Source organism: Podarcis tiliguerta (genome assembly GCF_965153285.1).
Source record: "Podarcis tiliguerta genome assembly, chromosome: 18".
Lineage (NCBI taxonomy): Eukaryota > Metazoa > Chordata > Lepidosauria > Squamata > Lacertidae > Podarcis > Podarcis tiliguerta.
In genome coordinates this window covers 10,133,468-10,145,966 of record NC_139551.1, presented here as the reverse complement: position 1 = coordinate 10,145,966, position 12,499 = coordinate 10,133,468, and the positions used below count along the sequence as shown (strand labels likewise).

Sequence of the window (12,499 nt, the reverse complement as noted above, 5' to 3'; positions counted from 1 at the left end):
AGAGGAAAAAAACCCTTTCCCTAAAAGGAAGTGAATTCAGCAAGCATTACTCATCGGGTTCTGAATCTTCCTCAAGCAGAGAGGTTTCCCGTGTTTTGGGTCCGGATCCGAGCGAGCGACTTGCAATCCAAGCTCCGTAGGGTGACCTCAGGATCCTTTTCTTAAAATATCCACCTTTTTCTGTCTTTTCCCCTCTCCCTTCTTCTTATAATTCAAAAAGGCAGGCAGCGACGAGGAGACCCATCGCCAATTCCGCCTTGAGGCTCTGCATTTTGTTCCAGTCGGAAAGCGGTGCCGGTAAGAACATAAACCTGGGTTTAATAAATAATAATAATGTTATTTATAAATAACGAAACAAAGATTCCTTGAAATGCGAGAATCGTGGCTGAGTACCTTTCGATGGGATATGTACGGGTAAAATAAAGAGGGTGTTTTTGATCTGTTGCTTCCTAGCTGCCTCTCAACCTCCTTGTGTTGTGGGGATTAAATTGAGATCTTGGGGGGGGGGGCTGTGAATACAATAAATAAATATTGATTTATTGATTTGTTTCTGGGATCTTTTATAAAGAGCGGTATATAAACAGAACTGTTGCTGTTGTTGTTAATACTCCTCAGAGTAGACCTGTTGAAATAAATGGATCTGTGTATTATTTCACAAAATTTGTATACCACTTAAGAACCTCTAAGAAGTTTAAGGACAACAGGAAATGTTTGAATTGTCATTTTTTAAGGGGGGGCAGTTAAAAGCCGTTATGTGGAGATATTCAAAGGATGGTGGAAATAAACACATGTAACTTCTACTTGGCTAAACAAAAATGTTTTAAGCAGGGACAAAAGTTAGGCTTCCCCCCTTTTTGTAAAGACTTTATATTTCATTTCATAGTGTATAGAGGGTCAAAGTTGGTCTTGTCCATGTTGATTCCAAAAGCAGACTTGCATGAACATTGTGCAACAAAAAATAAAACGCTGTCCTCCAGTAAAATGACTTGAGAAGGACTGTGAAAAGGATAGCTCAGCATTGTTTTCTAGCTCCCTGACTTTTTAAAAATAAAAATATGCATTTCATTGAGTCATAGAATCATAGAATTGTGGAGTTGCAAGGGAACCCCAGGGGTCATCCAGACCAACCCCCTGCAATGCAGGAATCTCAGCTAAAGCATTCACGGCAGATGTCCACCCAACCTCTGCTTAGAAACCTTCCCCTCTTGAACAGCTCTTATCGTCAGAAAGTTTCTACCATATGTTTAGTCGGAGTCTCCATTCTATAACTTGAAGCCACGGGTTCGAGTCCTACCCTCCGGAGCAGGAGAAAACTAGCTTGTTCCACCTTCCTTGTCACAGCCTTTGAGATATTTGAAGGTGGCTCTCATATCTGCTCTCAGTCTCCTCTTTTCCAGCCTAAACATGCCCAGCTCCTTCAATCGTTCCTCATCAGGCCTGGATCCCAGACCTGTAAAATTAATTCCACCTCTTTGTTATTACAAGCACAGTGTATACTGTTTCCTCCTGTCTGCCTTCTAAAAAGGTTGATGCTAAAGTTTTTCCAAAGAGGAAAAGGTTTCCCTGTATTTAAGAATCTGAACCTCCCCACGAAGGGGCAGTCTACCTCAGATATGCAGATGACACAACCTTGATGGCAGAAAGTGAGGAGGAATTAAAGAACCTTTTAATGAGGGTGAAAGAGGAGAGCGCAAAATATGGTCTGAAGCTCAACATCAAAAAAAACGAAGATCATGGCCACTGGTCCCATCACCTCCTGGCAAATAGAAGGGGGAGAAATGGAGGCAGTGAGAGATTTTACTTTTTTGGGCTCCATGATCACTGCAGATGGTGACAGCAGTCACGAAATTAAAAGACGCCTGCCTCTTGGGAGAAAAGCAATGACAAACCTAGACAGCATCTTAAAAAGCAGAGACATCACCTTGCCAACAAAGGTCCGTATAGTTAAAGCTCTGGTTTTCCCAGTAGTGATGTATGGAAGTGAGAGCTGGATCATAAAGCTTGTTAAAGCTATAGTTTTCCCAGTAGTGATGTATGGAAGTGAGAGCTGGACCATAAAGAAGGCTGATCGCCGAAGAATGGATGCTTTTGAATTCTGGTGCTGGAGGAGACTCTTGAGAGTCCCATGGACTGCAAGAAGATCCAACCTCTCCATTCTGAAGGAAATCAGCCCTGAGTGCTCACTGGAAGGACAGATCCTGAAGCTGAGGCTCCAAGACTTTGGCCACCTCCTGAGAAGAGAAGACTCCCTGGAAAAGACCCTGATGTTGGGAAAGATGGAGGGCACAAGGAGAAGGGGACGACGGAGGACGAGATGGTGGGACAGTGTTCTCGAAGCTACCAGCATGAGTTTGACCAAACTGTGGGAGGCAGTGGAAGACAGGAGGGCCTGGCGTGCTCTGGTCCAGGGGGTCACGGAGAGGCGGACATGACTAAGCGACTAAACGACAAGTGGACAGGAAAAGGCTGGTTCATTTGTGGTGGGCTTCCCTGCAGGCCTCTTGCTGACCCTTGTCAGAAACAGGATCCTGGGTTCAATGAGCCTCTGGGTCTGAGTCAGCTAAGGAGAGTTTGGGGGGCGGCGTAAGAGGGGGTAGATGCCTGATTTGGAGGAAGTGGATTGAGAAAAAGGCCTCCTCTCTCCCTCTTCTAACATTGGACCTTGCAGACATCCAAGGAAGCTGATCATGGGAAGATTCCAGGCAGACTTTTCCCGATAAACTGCGGAACTCCCTCCCACAGGGTTTAAAAGAGGAATGGGGAAATTCGTGGAGGAGGAGTGGGCTGTCGATGGCAACTAGCAACCAGCTTATTCCAAGCAGATCCCCCCCCCTTTTTTTTTTACAGGAAAAACCCCTCTCTCCAGGGTGGTCCAAAAAATTCTATATTCTTTACTTGAGATTCCTGCGTTGCATGTGGGGTTGGACTAGATGACCCTCGGGTCCCTTCCGACTCTGCAATTCCAAAGCGTTGAAGCAATATCTTCTCGTGGGCGCTTTTGTGTTGTTTCGAGACGCAGCTTCTCTCTCGCTCTCTCTTTCTGCATTTCCTGCTTTCTTCACCAAAACTGACATGTGTCTGCACACAGGATGTGGCTTTTCAGCGAAGCTCGAACTCGGTTCTTTGTAAATGGGGCTTGCACCGCTGCAGGAGGACGGTCGGATCCTGCCCTCCCTCTCCCCGCCCTCAACTTCCTCTCTCAGCTTCCCTTCACGGGACACCTCTCTTCTTTTAGAGACACCCCAGGGGCCTCGATTCCTGTCCTTCAAGAACCATTTCTCGTACACACACACACACACACACACACACTGCATGTTTTTAAAGTGAAGGAGGAGGCAGTTAATTAAGTAGGAGGCATCTTCATTCCGCCCCCTGTTATATTTTATTAAATTTCCAGAAATTTCACACATGCATTCCAATACGTATTAATTTTTTCTTCCCACTCCACTTCCCATGGTGTGTTTTTTTTTAATATCTCCCCTCTGCTGCACCCTATTTTCTCTCTCTTATAACATTAGAGATCCCAGGCCCCAGGGAGATTAGACTGGCCTTGACCAGAGCCAGGGCCTTTTTGGCCGTGGCCCCGGCCTGGTGGAACGCTCTCTCGCAAGAGACTAGAATCCTGTGGGATTTGACATCTTTCCGCCAGGCCTTTAGTCAGGGTTCAGTCTGATTCTTTGCTTTCTGTATAAGAATAAGCATTAAAGAGGCCATCTAGCCCACTCATGGGTCCTTTAAAAGACCAGTGGTAACAGTTGGCCCTGGAGAATATTAAAAAGGTAAAGGGATCCCTGACCATTAGGTCCAGTCATGGCCGACTCTGGGGTTGCGGCGCTCATCTCGCTTTACTGGTCGAGGGACCCAGCGTACAGCTTCCGGGTCATGTGGCCAGCAGGACTAAGCCACTTCTGGCGAACCAGAGCAGCGCACGGAAACGCCATTTACCTTCCCGCCGGAGCAGTACCTATTTATCTACTTGCACTTTTGATGTGCTTTCGAACTGCTAGGTTTGCAGGAGCAGGGACCGAGCAACGGGAGCTCACCCCGTCGCGGGGATTCGAACCACCGACCTTCCGATCAGCAAGTCCTAGGCTCTGTGGTTTAACCCACAGCGCCACCTGCGTCCCTTAGAGAATATGCCTCTCTCAATTTTACCTGCGCACTGCCATCTGTCTGGATTTTAATTTGCTCTAAACTAATTTTAAGATATATTTAATTAATTGATTGCTTGTTTTTTATGTTCTTATGTTTTTTTTGTATACTGTGTTAGTTTTGTGATGTTAGCCACCCTGAGCCCGGCTCTGGCTGGGGCGGGCAGGGTACAAATAAAAAATTATTATTATTATTATTACTACAATAACACAATCACCTCTAATTCCAGGCTTGGACTGGATCACAGGATTATAGAATTGTACAGTTGGAAGGGACCCCAAGAGTCAGAAGTGTCCCCCCCCCCAAAAAAAACACGCCTCTGTTTTAAAAAGAAAAGGCATTTTATAAAAGCCATGTCTATCTTCTGCTGCAGGTTGAAGAGCCTCTGTACGACCGGCGGAACTCCTTGACACTTTAAAATTCGGTTGTCCGAAAAACTCCTCCGTCGCAGTGGCAAATCTCTCTGCTATCAGTAACTTTTGGGGGGCAGCCGAGTCGAGCAGGAGATGTCTAACCCTCTGCGGCAAGTTTTCAACAAGGACCGCACGTTCCGCCCCAAGAAGAAATTCGAACCCGGAACGCAGCGCTTCGAACTGCACAAAATGGCGCAGGCGTCTCTCAACGCCGGGCTGGACTTGAAGGTGGCCGTGCAGCTGCCGCCGGGCGAGGAGCTCAACGACTGGGTGGCCGTCCACGTGGTGGACTTCTTCAACCGCATCAACCTCATCTACGGGACCATCGCCGACTCCTGCACGGAGCAGAGCTGCCCCGTCATGTCCGGCGGTCCGAAATACGAGTACCGGTGGCAAGACGAGAAGTCCCGCAAGCCCACTGCCCTCTCGGCCCCGCAGTACATGGACCTGTTGATGGACTGGATCGAAGTGCAGATCAACAATGAGGATCTTTTCCCCACCAACGTTGGTGAGTCCGTTTCCGGGATTTGCTGCGGGCGGCGGCGGGGGGGGGGGCACCGGACGTCAGCCAGCACCGTGATGCAGCTGCGCAAAAAGGCGAATGTGATTCTAGGCTGCATTAATCCAGAATGCGGCAGCTAGCTAGTCAAGCTGCCGCATTCTGGATTAATGCAGCCTAGAATCACATTCACCTTTTTGAAAGACCTACATTGGCTCCCGGTACGTTTCCGAGCACAATTCAAAGTGTTGGTGCTGATCTTGAAAGCCCTAAACGGCCTCGGTCCAGTATACCTGAAGGAGTGTCTCCACCCCCATCGTCCAACCCGGACACTGAAGTCCAGCACCGAGGGCCTTCTGGCGGTTCCCTCACTGCTAGAAGCAAAGCTACAGGGAACCAGGCAGAGGGCCTTCTCGGTGGTGGCACCCGCCCTGTGGAACGCCCTCCCACCAGATGTCAACCACCTAACATTTAGAAGACATCTGAAGGCAGCCCTGTTTAGGGAAGCTTTTAATTTTTAATAGGTTATTGTATTTTAATATTCTGTTGGAAGCCGCCCAGAATGGCTGGAGAAACCCAGCCAGATGGGCGGGGTATAAATAATAAATTTATTATTATTATGATTATTATTATTATGATGATGATTATGATGATTATTACTATGATTATTATGATGATGATGATGATTATACCAACCTTGCATTCCCAAGTCACAGGAAGGTGGTGGTTCAGTTTTTGCCCTGTGCCGGACAGATCCTCTGTCGTGGGGTGCTTTGGACCCAGAGGAAGTGGGGGGAGGACCAGCTGGGGAGCCCCCACGGGAAGAAGAAGGCTCAGAGCCCGTGGAGGGGTGGTGGAATGGCAATGAGTGGTCAGAGGGAGAAGAGGAAGAGGACTGGGAGGTGGAGGTGTCGGAGGCTGAAGAGGTAACAGGGCTTAGTGAGCGGGGAGAATCTGTGGCAGAGAGCAGTCCAGAATTGGAGGCAGGAGCTGAAGCAGGAGAGGAGGGAGGCCAAGAGGCAGAAATGAGTCCACTTGGTGAAGAGTCACGGGGGTCTCCCCCTCCTGCTGCGAGAAGCTCCCCTCCCTGCTAGTCTCCCAGAACCAGGAGAGGCATGAAAAGGGCGGAGGAGAGGTTGGTTTTGCGCAGGCGCAGTCTCTGATTGCTTGGGAAAACCCATGAGAGGAGGAGACCTAGGCAGCTGTCATGGACTGACTGGATGCAGAAGAGTGGTGGGAGGAACCTGCTGGGGGGACCCCCAAGGGAAGTCAGAATCAGAGGTGGAAACTGAAGCAGGAGAGGAGGGAGGCAGAGATGAGTCCAGCTGGGGAAGAGTCATGGAGGTCTCCCCCTCCCGCTGCGACAAGCTCCCCTCTCCGCTGGTCTCCCAGAACCAGGAGAGGCATGAAAAGGGCAGAGGAGAGGTTGGCTGCATGCAGGAGCAGTCTCCGATTGTTTGGAGAAAGCCCTGGGGAGGAGGGACTCATGGCAGAGTCTGTATACAAGGTCCAGTCCAGTCCTAAGGTCAGGTGTATCTCAGTTCACGTAGTTGGACGATCCGGGGGTCAAGAAAGCCGTGAGTCACAAAGAGCAGCAAGGTCTGGTCAGGAAGGAGAAATGTTTGCTTCCAGCAACTCACTGAGGCTGGAGGCCCTGCTTAAGAAACTGGAGTCATTTGGTTCACACCAGGAGCAAGAAGGCTGATCAGTAGGGGGCTGGGTGGACCCATCAGTCTGACTTGATAGGAAGCAAGCTTGCTACTTAAATCAGCTGTATTTTTCACTCTATAAGACGCACCAGACCACACGACGCACCTAGTTTTTGGAGGAGGAAAACAAGAAAAAAAATATTCTGAATCTCAGAAGCCAGAACAGCAAGAGGGATCGCTGTGCAGTGAAAGCAGCAATTCCTCTTGCTGTTCTGGCTTCTGGGATCGCTGCGCAGCCTGCATTCGCTCCATAAGACGCACAAACATGTCCCCTTACTTTTTAGGAGGGAAAAGGTGAGTCTTATAGAGCAAGAAATACGGTATATGGAACGAGGAGGACTAGAAACTTTTTAATTAGAGGGAAGGCCATAGCTCAGCCGTAGAGGTCCAAAAGGCTGCTGGAGGGCTGCTGCCAGCCAGTGTGGACAGTACTGACCTTAGACAGGGGCAGTGTGTGTTTACTGGGCATCTCCGCCACCCGTCGTGACCTGGGCATCATGTGTGTTTCTCGCACCAGGTACCCCGTTCCAGAAGAACTTCCTCAAGTCCGTCAAGAAGATCCTCTCGCGGCTCTTCCGAGTCTTCGTCCACGTCTACATCCACCACTTTGACCGCATCGCCCAGATGGGCTCCGAAGCCCACGTCAACACCTGCTACAAGCACTTTTACTATTTTGTGAAGGAGTTTGGCCTCATCGACACCAAGGAGCTGGAGCCCCTGGTGAGTGCCCAGCCGGGCTGAGTCCGTTGACGTGGGGCCAGGAATCCTCTGCGGAAGAGGGTTGCCAATTTTCATAATACAGTGGACGCTTGGGTCGCGAACGTGATCCGTGGAGGTGGCACGTTCGCAACCCGCAGTGTTCACAACCCGCAGCGCCTCGCCTGCGCATGCACGGGTTGCAATTTGGCACTTCTGTGCATTCACAATGTGCCATTTAGCACTTCGCATGCGCGAGCCCTGAAACCCAGAAGTAACCCGTTCTGGTACTTCCGGGTTTTGGCGCGTCCGTAACCCGAAAACGCACAACCTGAGGCATCTGTAACCCGAGGTATTACTGTATTTATATGTACAAAACCTGGACGCGGGTGGCGCTGTGGGTTAAACCACAGAGCCTAGGGCTTGCCGATCAGAAGGTTGGCTGTTCGAATCCCACGACGGGGTGAGCGCCCGTTGCTCCTGTCAACCTGGCAGTTTGAAAGCACGAAGTGCAAGTAGATAAATAGGGACCGCTCCGGCGGGAAGGTAAACGGCGTTTCCGTGCGCTGCTCTGGTTCACCAGAAGTGGCTTAGTCCTGCTGGCCACATGACCCGGAAGCTGTACGCCGGCTCCCTCGGCCAGTAAAGCGAGATGAGCGCCGCAACCCCAGAGTCAGCCACGACTGGACCTAACGGTCGGGGTCCCTTTACCTTTACCTTTATGTACAAAACCCACACAGCGATGGCATAAAATACCTGCGTTCTCAGGTGTTGAGCTGGATGATCTTTGATGTTCCCTTCCAGCGCCATAGTTCTATGAGCCTGTGGCTTTCAGTGAAATTTATATACCCCTCGATGTGCAGAATCACTTAGCACTGAGGTCATTTTGGGGGGAAAGAGGAAGAGCAAGGCTAAGCCTCATTTGGAAATTGTGATTAGTAATATTGGAACCGTCGAGCGAGAAGGGACCACAAGGGTCATCTAGCCCAACCCCCTGCCATGCAGGAATCTTTTTGCTCAACATGGGACTTGAACCCACGACCTTGAGATTAAAAGCTTCATGCTCTACCGACTGAGCTACCCCACGTATTATGATGATGATCATCATTTTTGTAGCATTCACATACTGCCTGGTGTGTGCAGAATTCCAAAGTCATAATAAGATGATTTGAAAAAGAAAACGCCAAGTAATATTTGGAAATCGTTTTTATTATTACCATCATCTTCATTATTACTGGTACTGTTATTAATATTATATTTATATGCTGTTAACCTACCTTGCCTAAAAGATCTTCATAAGATCTAGCAGCTTGCTGCTTTTTAAAAATAAAATAGTGGTGCCCTGAACCTTATTTTACCTTTTTGCTGTGCAATGTTAATAATAATAATAATAATAATAATAATAAATTTTATTTATACCCCGCCCTCCCCAGCCAAGGCCAGGCTCAGGGCGGCTAACAAGCAATAATAAAAACAAGCTGAATGAATACAACCTAAAAAGAAGATTAAAATACAACATTAAAACATTGAAGCATTAAAATGCAGCCAAGCTGATATAGATGTAGATAGATAGATATTCATTCTTTCTCACAGTTTTGAATGGCAGAAAAGCACTCAGTTCTTTCCCCCTTCCCTCTTTTATTTGACAGAAGGAAATGACCTTGAGGATTTGCCACTGATGCCCTGCAGGGAGCGATTCCCCCCGCCAGATACGAGCCTCTCCTGGGACTGCGGAACTCTCCTCCACTAGGGAGGGCAAGGGGAATCTGGAGCTCCTTCCTTCCCTCTTTAAAGAAAATAATATATTGTTTTATAAAACAAAGCCAAAGAAGGGGGGGGGGAGAGAGTTATCCTATGACGACTACTAAAAACTGTTTTATACAATGATTTTCCTTGTTAGAGAGAGTGTATGTGTATGTTGTGTGTGTGCCTGTATGTATTATAATCAGGGATAGAATCATAGAACCCGAGAATCCTGAGGGTCATCTAGTCCAACCCTCTGCAATGCAAGATTCTTTTTACCCAATGTGGGATTCAAACCCACAACATGAGTGGTGGGGGGAGAAGACCCAGGTAACTACTGACCGGTGAGCTTGACGTCGATACCAGGAAAGGTCCTAGAATCATTCAACTTGTTTTTATTATTGCTGGTAAGCCGCTCTGAGCCCGGCCTTGGCTGGGGAGGGCGGGGTATAAATAAAAATTATTATTATTATTATTATTAGAACAGATAATTCAACAGGTTTCTGTGAGCATTTAGAAAAAGGAGTCTAGAGTTCAGATCAGGGGAAGTCATAGCGCTGCGCTATTCTGCTCTGGTCAGACCACATCTGGAGTCCTGTGTCCAGTTCAGGGCGCCACAATTTAAGAAGGATGTTGACAAGCTGGAACATGTGCAGAGGAGGGCGACCAAGATCATCAAGGGTCTGGAAAGCAAGCCTGATGAGGAATGGTTGAAGGAGCTGGGTACGTTTAGCCTAGGAAAGAGGAGACTGATAGGAGATATGGGAGCCATCTTCAGAGATCTTAAGGGCTACCACATGGAAGAGGGAGCCAGCTTGTTTTCTCCTGCTCTGGAGGGCAGGACTCGAACCCATGGCTTCAAGTCGCAAGAAAGGAGATTCCGACTGAACGTTAGGAAGAGCTTTCTGACAGTGAGAGCTGTTCCACAGCGGAAGGGACTCCCTCAGAATGTTCTGGGATGCAGGAGAGTATATATTGTTTGATTGTAGCCTTTCCAACTTGTGTTAACAAGTTCACAATTTAGCGGAGTAACATTCCCCTGTTTAAACTCACAGCGGATGCGTTTGCTCAGGCTCGCTAAAGCCTCTAGAATAACTGTTCTGGTATTTCCCCCTTATTCCCTCATAAAAGATAAGACACGACACAGTTGTCTGTAAAAGTATAAAAAGAGTTTACTCACTCACATTCTGTTCACAATTGGATCCCAGAAGGCAGACTTAGCTTAGAAAAGTAACATACACCTGGAAACTATCCCATAAAGAGACAGTCCCTTTGTCCTCTCTTGACTGGAAGCCAAGAGACATAGCTGTCAACTTTTCCCTTTTCTTGTGAGGAATCCTATTCGGAATAAGGGGATTTCCCTTAAAAAAAGGAAAACGTTGACAGCTATGGCCAAGAGAGCATCTTTGGCTAAGCAGATGTTGCTTCTTCGATGCATGTAGTCAAAGAGAGAGAGATGGCTGCCCTGCCCTGTGCTTTTGTCGTTACCTGCACAGGTGAGGCCACGCCCACCTCTGGTCACATGCAGAGGAAGTCTGTCCCAGCCCAGGAGGAAACAGGAAGTTGACCTGCTGGCTGGACAAACATTCCTCCCCAGGTGTAAACATGTTCACTCTAGGAATGTTGTACTTGACTGCTCTTGTGTTTCACATCCCACAAGAAGATTGTGGCCTCTCCTTCCTTGGAGGTTTTTAAGCAGAGGTTGGATGGCCATCTGTCATGGATGCTTGAACTGAGATCTCTGCATTGCAGGGGGTTGGGCTGGATGACCCTCAGGGATCCCTTCTGATTCTAGGATTCCGTGTTGAACTTCAGGCCACGGCCCTCACAGACGCCACTTGACCCGAGTGTTTCTTCCTGGCTGATCCTTCCTTTTCCTTACCCAGGAGGGGGGCGGAGAGGGGCACCCATTTGAGTGTGCGCAGAAACTGTCCCACCCATGGGATCCCCTGCCACTTTGACCAGAGGAACTGGCACTGCCACAGGTGCTGCCCAATAATTGTAAGAAATTGGTCCAGAGCTCGCACTTCGGAACTCCCTGCCACTTGATATTGGGCATGTGCCTCCGCCCTACCTGTTCCAGCTCCTGCTAAAAAAATTATTGGTTCGGAAGCTGATGTGAGTTTTAATCAGTTTTTAGGACTCTCTCGGACTGGTGATTTGGGGGGGGGGGGTTGAAAGGAGCCTCTGCCCGCCAGGAAACCACTGTGGGTTTTTTTGTAAGTGGTTTGGGGCCTGGATCTTATGGGGAAATATTTCGCTTGGCCGAAATCTGCCTCTACTTTCACGTGCAGAACTCTGTTCAAACCACTAGCTGGAAATACATGTATTTTTTAAAGAAAATAATAATAATAAACTGTTCTAGCACTGCCTCCGTTTGATAATCTACTCTCCCACCGTAAAGTGTTGTGATTTTGAAGGGATCCTGGTGGGATTTTATTATTATTTTTTGGCAATTTTGGGACACGACGAGTCCTGTCCCAAGACTTCTGAAGCATGTCCTCTTGGATTGGCTGGGTTGGCAAGGGAACCTCGGATGCGGCCCTCAGAACCCCCGGTCTGGCCCTCAGAACACTTCTCAGGCCACACTCTCTTTCCCCCCATAATTTAAAACACATCAAACATTAAAAACCTTCCCCATATGTTTAATACAAATATCTTCATATGCCCGTTTAACATATTTATTGCAAGCCATTTCTTGTGTTTTAACAAATTTTATGTACATTCCTCAAGTACATTTTTGCCTGCATGACCATACAGGTTCTAATGCAAAAGTTTTTGTGTGTGTTGTGAAATCGCTTCAGAGGAAGCAATTAATATATGAAATTAATAATAACATGAATATGTGATCTGTATGCATACATTACCCTAAATCAGGGGTCAGCAAACTTTTTCAGCAGGGGGCCGGTCCACTGTCCCTCAGACCTTGTGGAGGGTTAGACTATATTTTGAAGGGGGAAAATGAACAAATTCCTATGCCCCACAAATGACCCAGAGATACATTTTAAATAAAAGGACACATTCTACTCATGTAAAAACACGCTGATTCCCGGACCTTCCGGGGGCCGGATTGAGAAGGCGATTGGGCTGCATCCAGCCCCTGGGCCTTAGTTTGCCTACCCATGCCCTAAATACCTGTTTTTATGGACACAACCTTTCGTGGGAGAGATGCTCCGCAAAATTCGGAGAAGTGGGAACGCCCAAAGAGAACGGTTCTGGCAGCTGTGAATCAAGCCCCTTCTGCACTGGGCATTTAAAGCAGTATTGCTCTGCTTTGAAAAGTCTGG

The 12,499-nt window shown here is 48.0% G+C and overlaps 1 protein-coding gene across 1 annotated transcript; it reads left to right on the top strand.

The window, feature by feature from the left end:
* Window positions 1–276: 276 nt before the first annotated feature.
* Window positions 277–9,357, top strand: MOB3A (MOB kinase activator 3A). The gene is made up of 4 exons (XM_083421952.1): window positions 277–297; window positions 4,526–5,073; window positions 7,291–7,493; window positions 9,119–9,357. The coding sequence occupies exons 2-4, from the start codon at window positions 4,659–4,661 to the stop codon at window positions 9,146–9,148; spliced, it is 648 nt and encodes a 215-aa protein (XP_083278078.1). The 5' UTR covers window positions 277–297; window positions 4,526–4,658; the 3' UTR covers window positions 9,149–9,357.
* The last annotated feature ends 3,142 nt before the right edge of the window (window positions 9,358–12,499 follow it).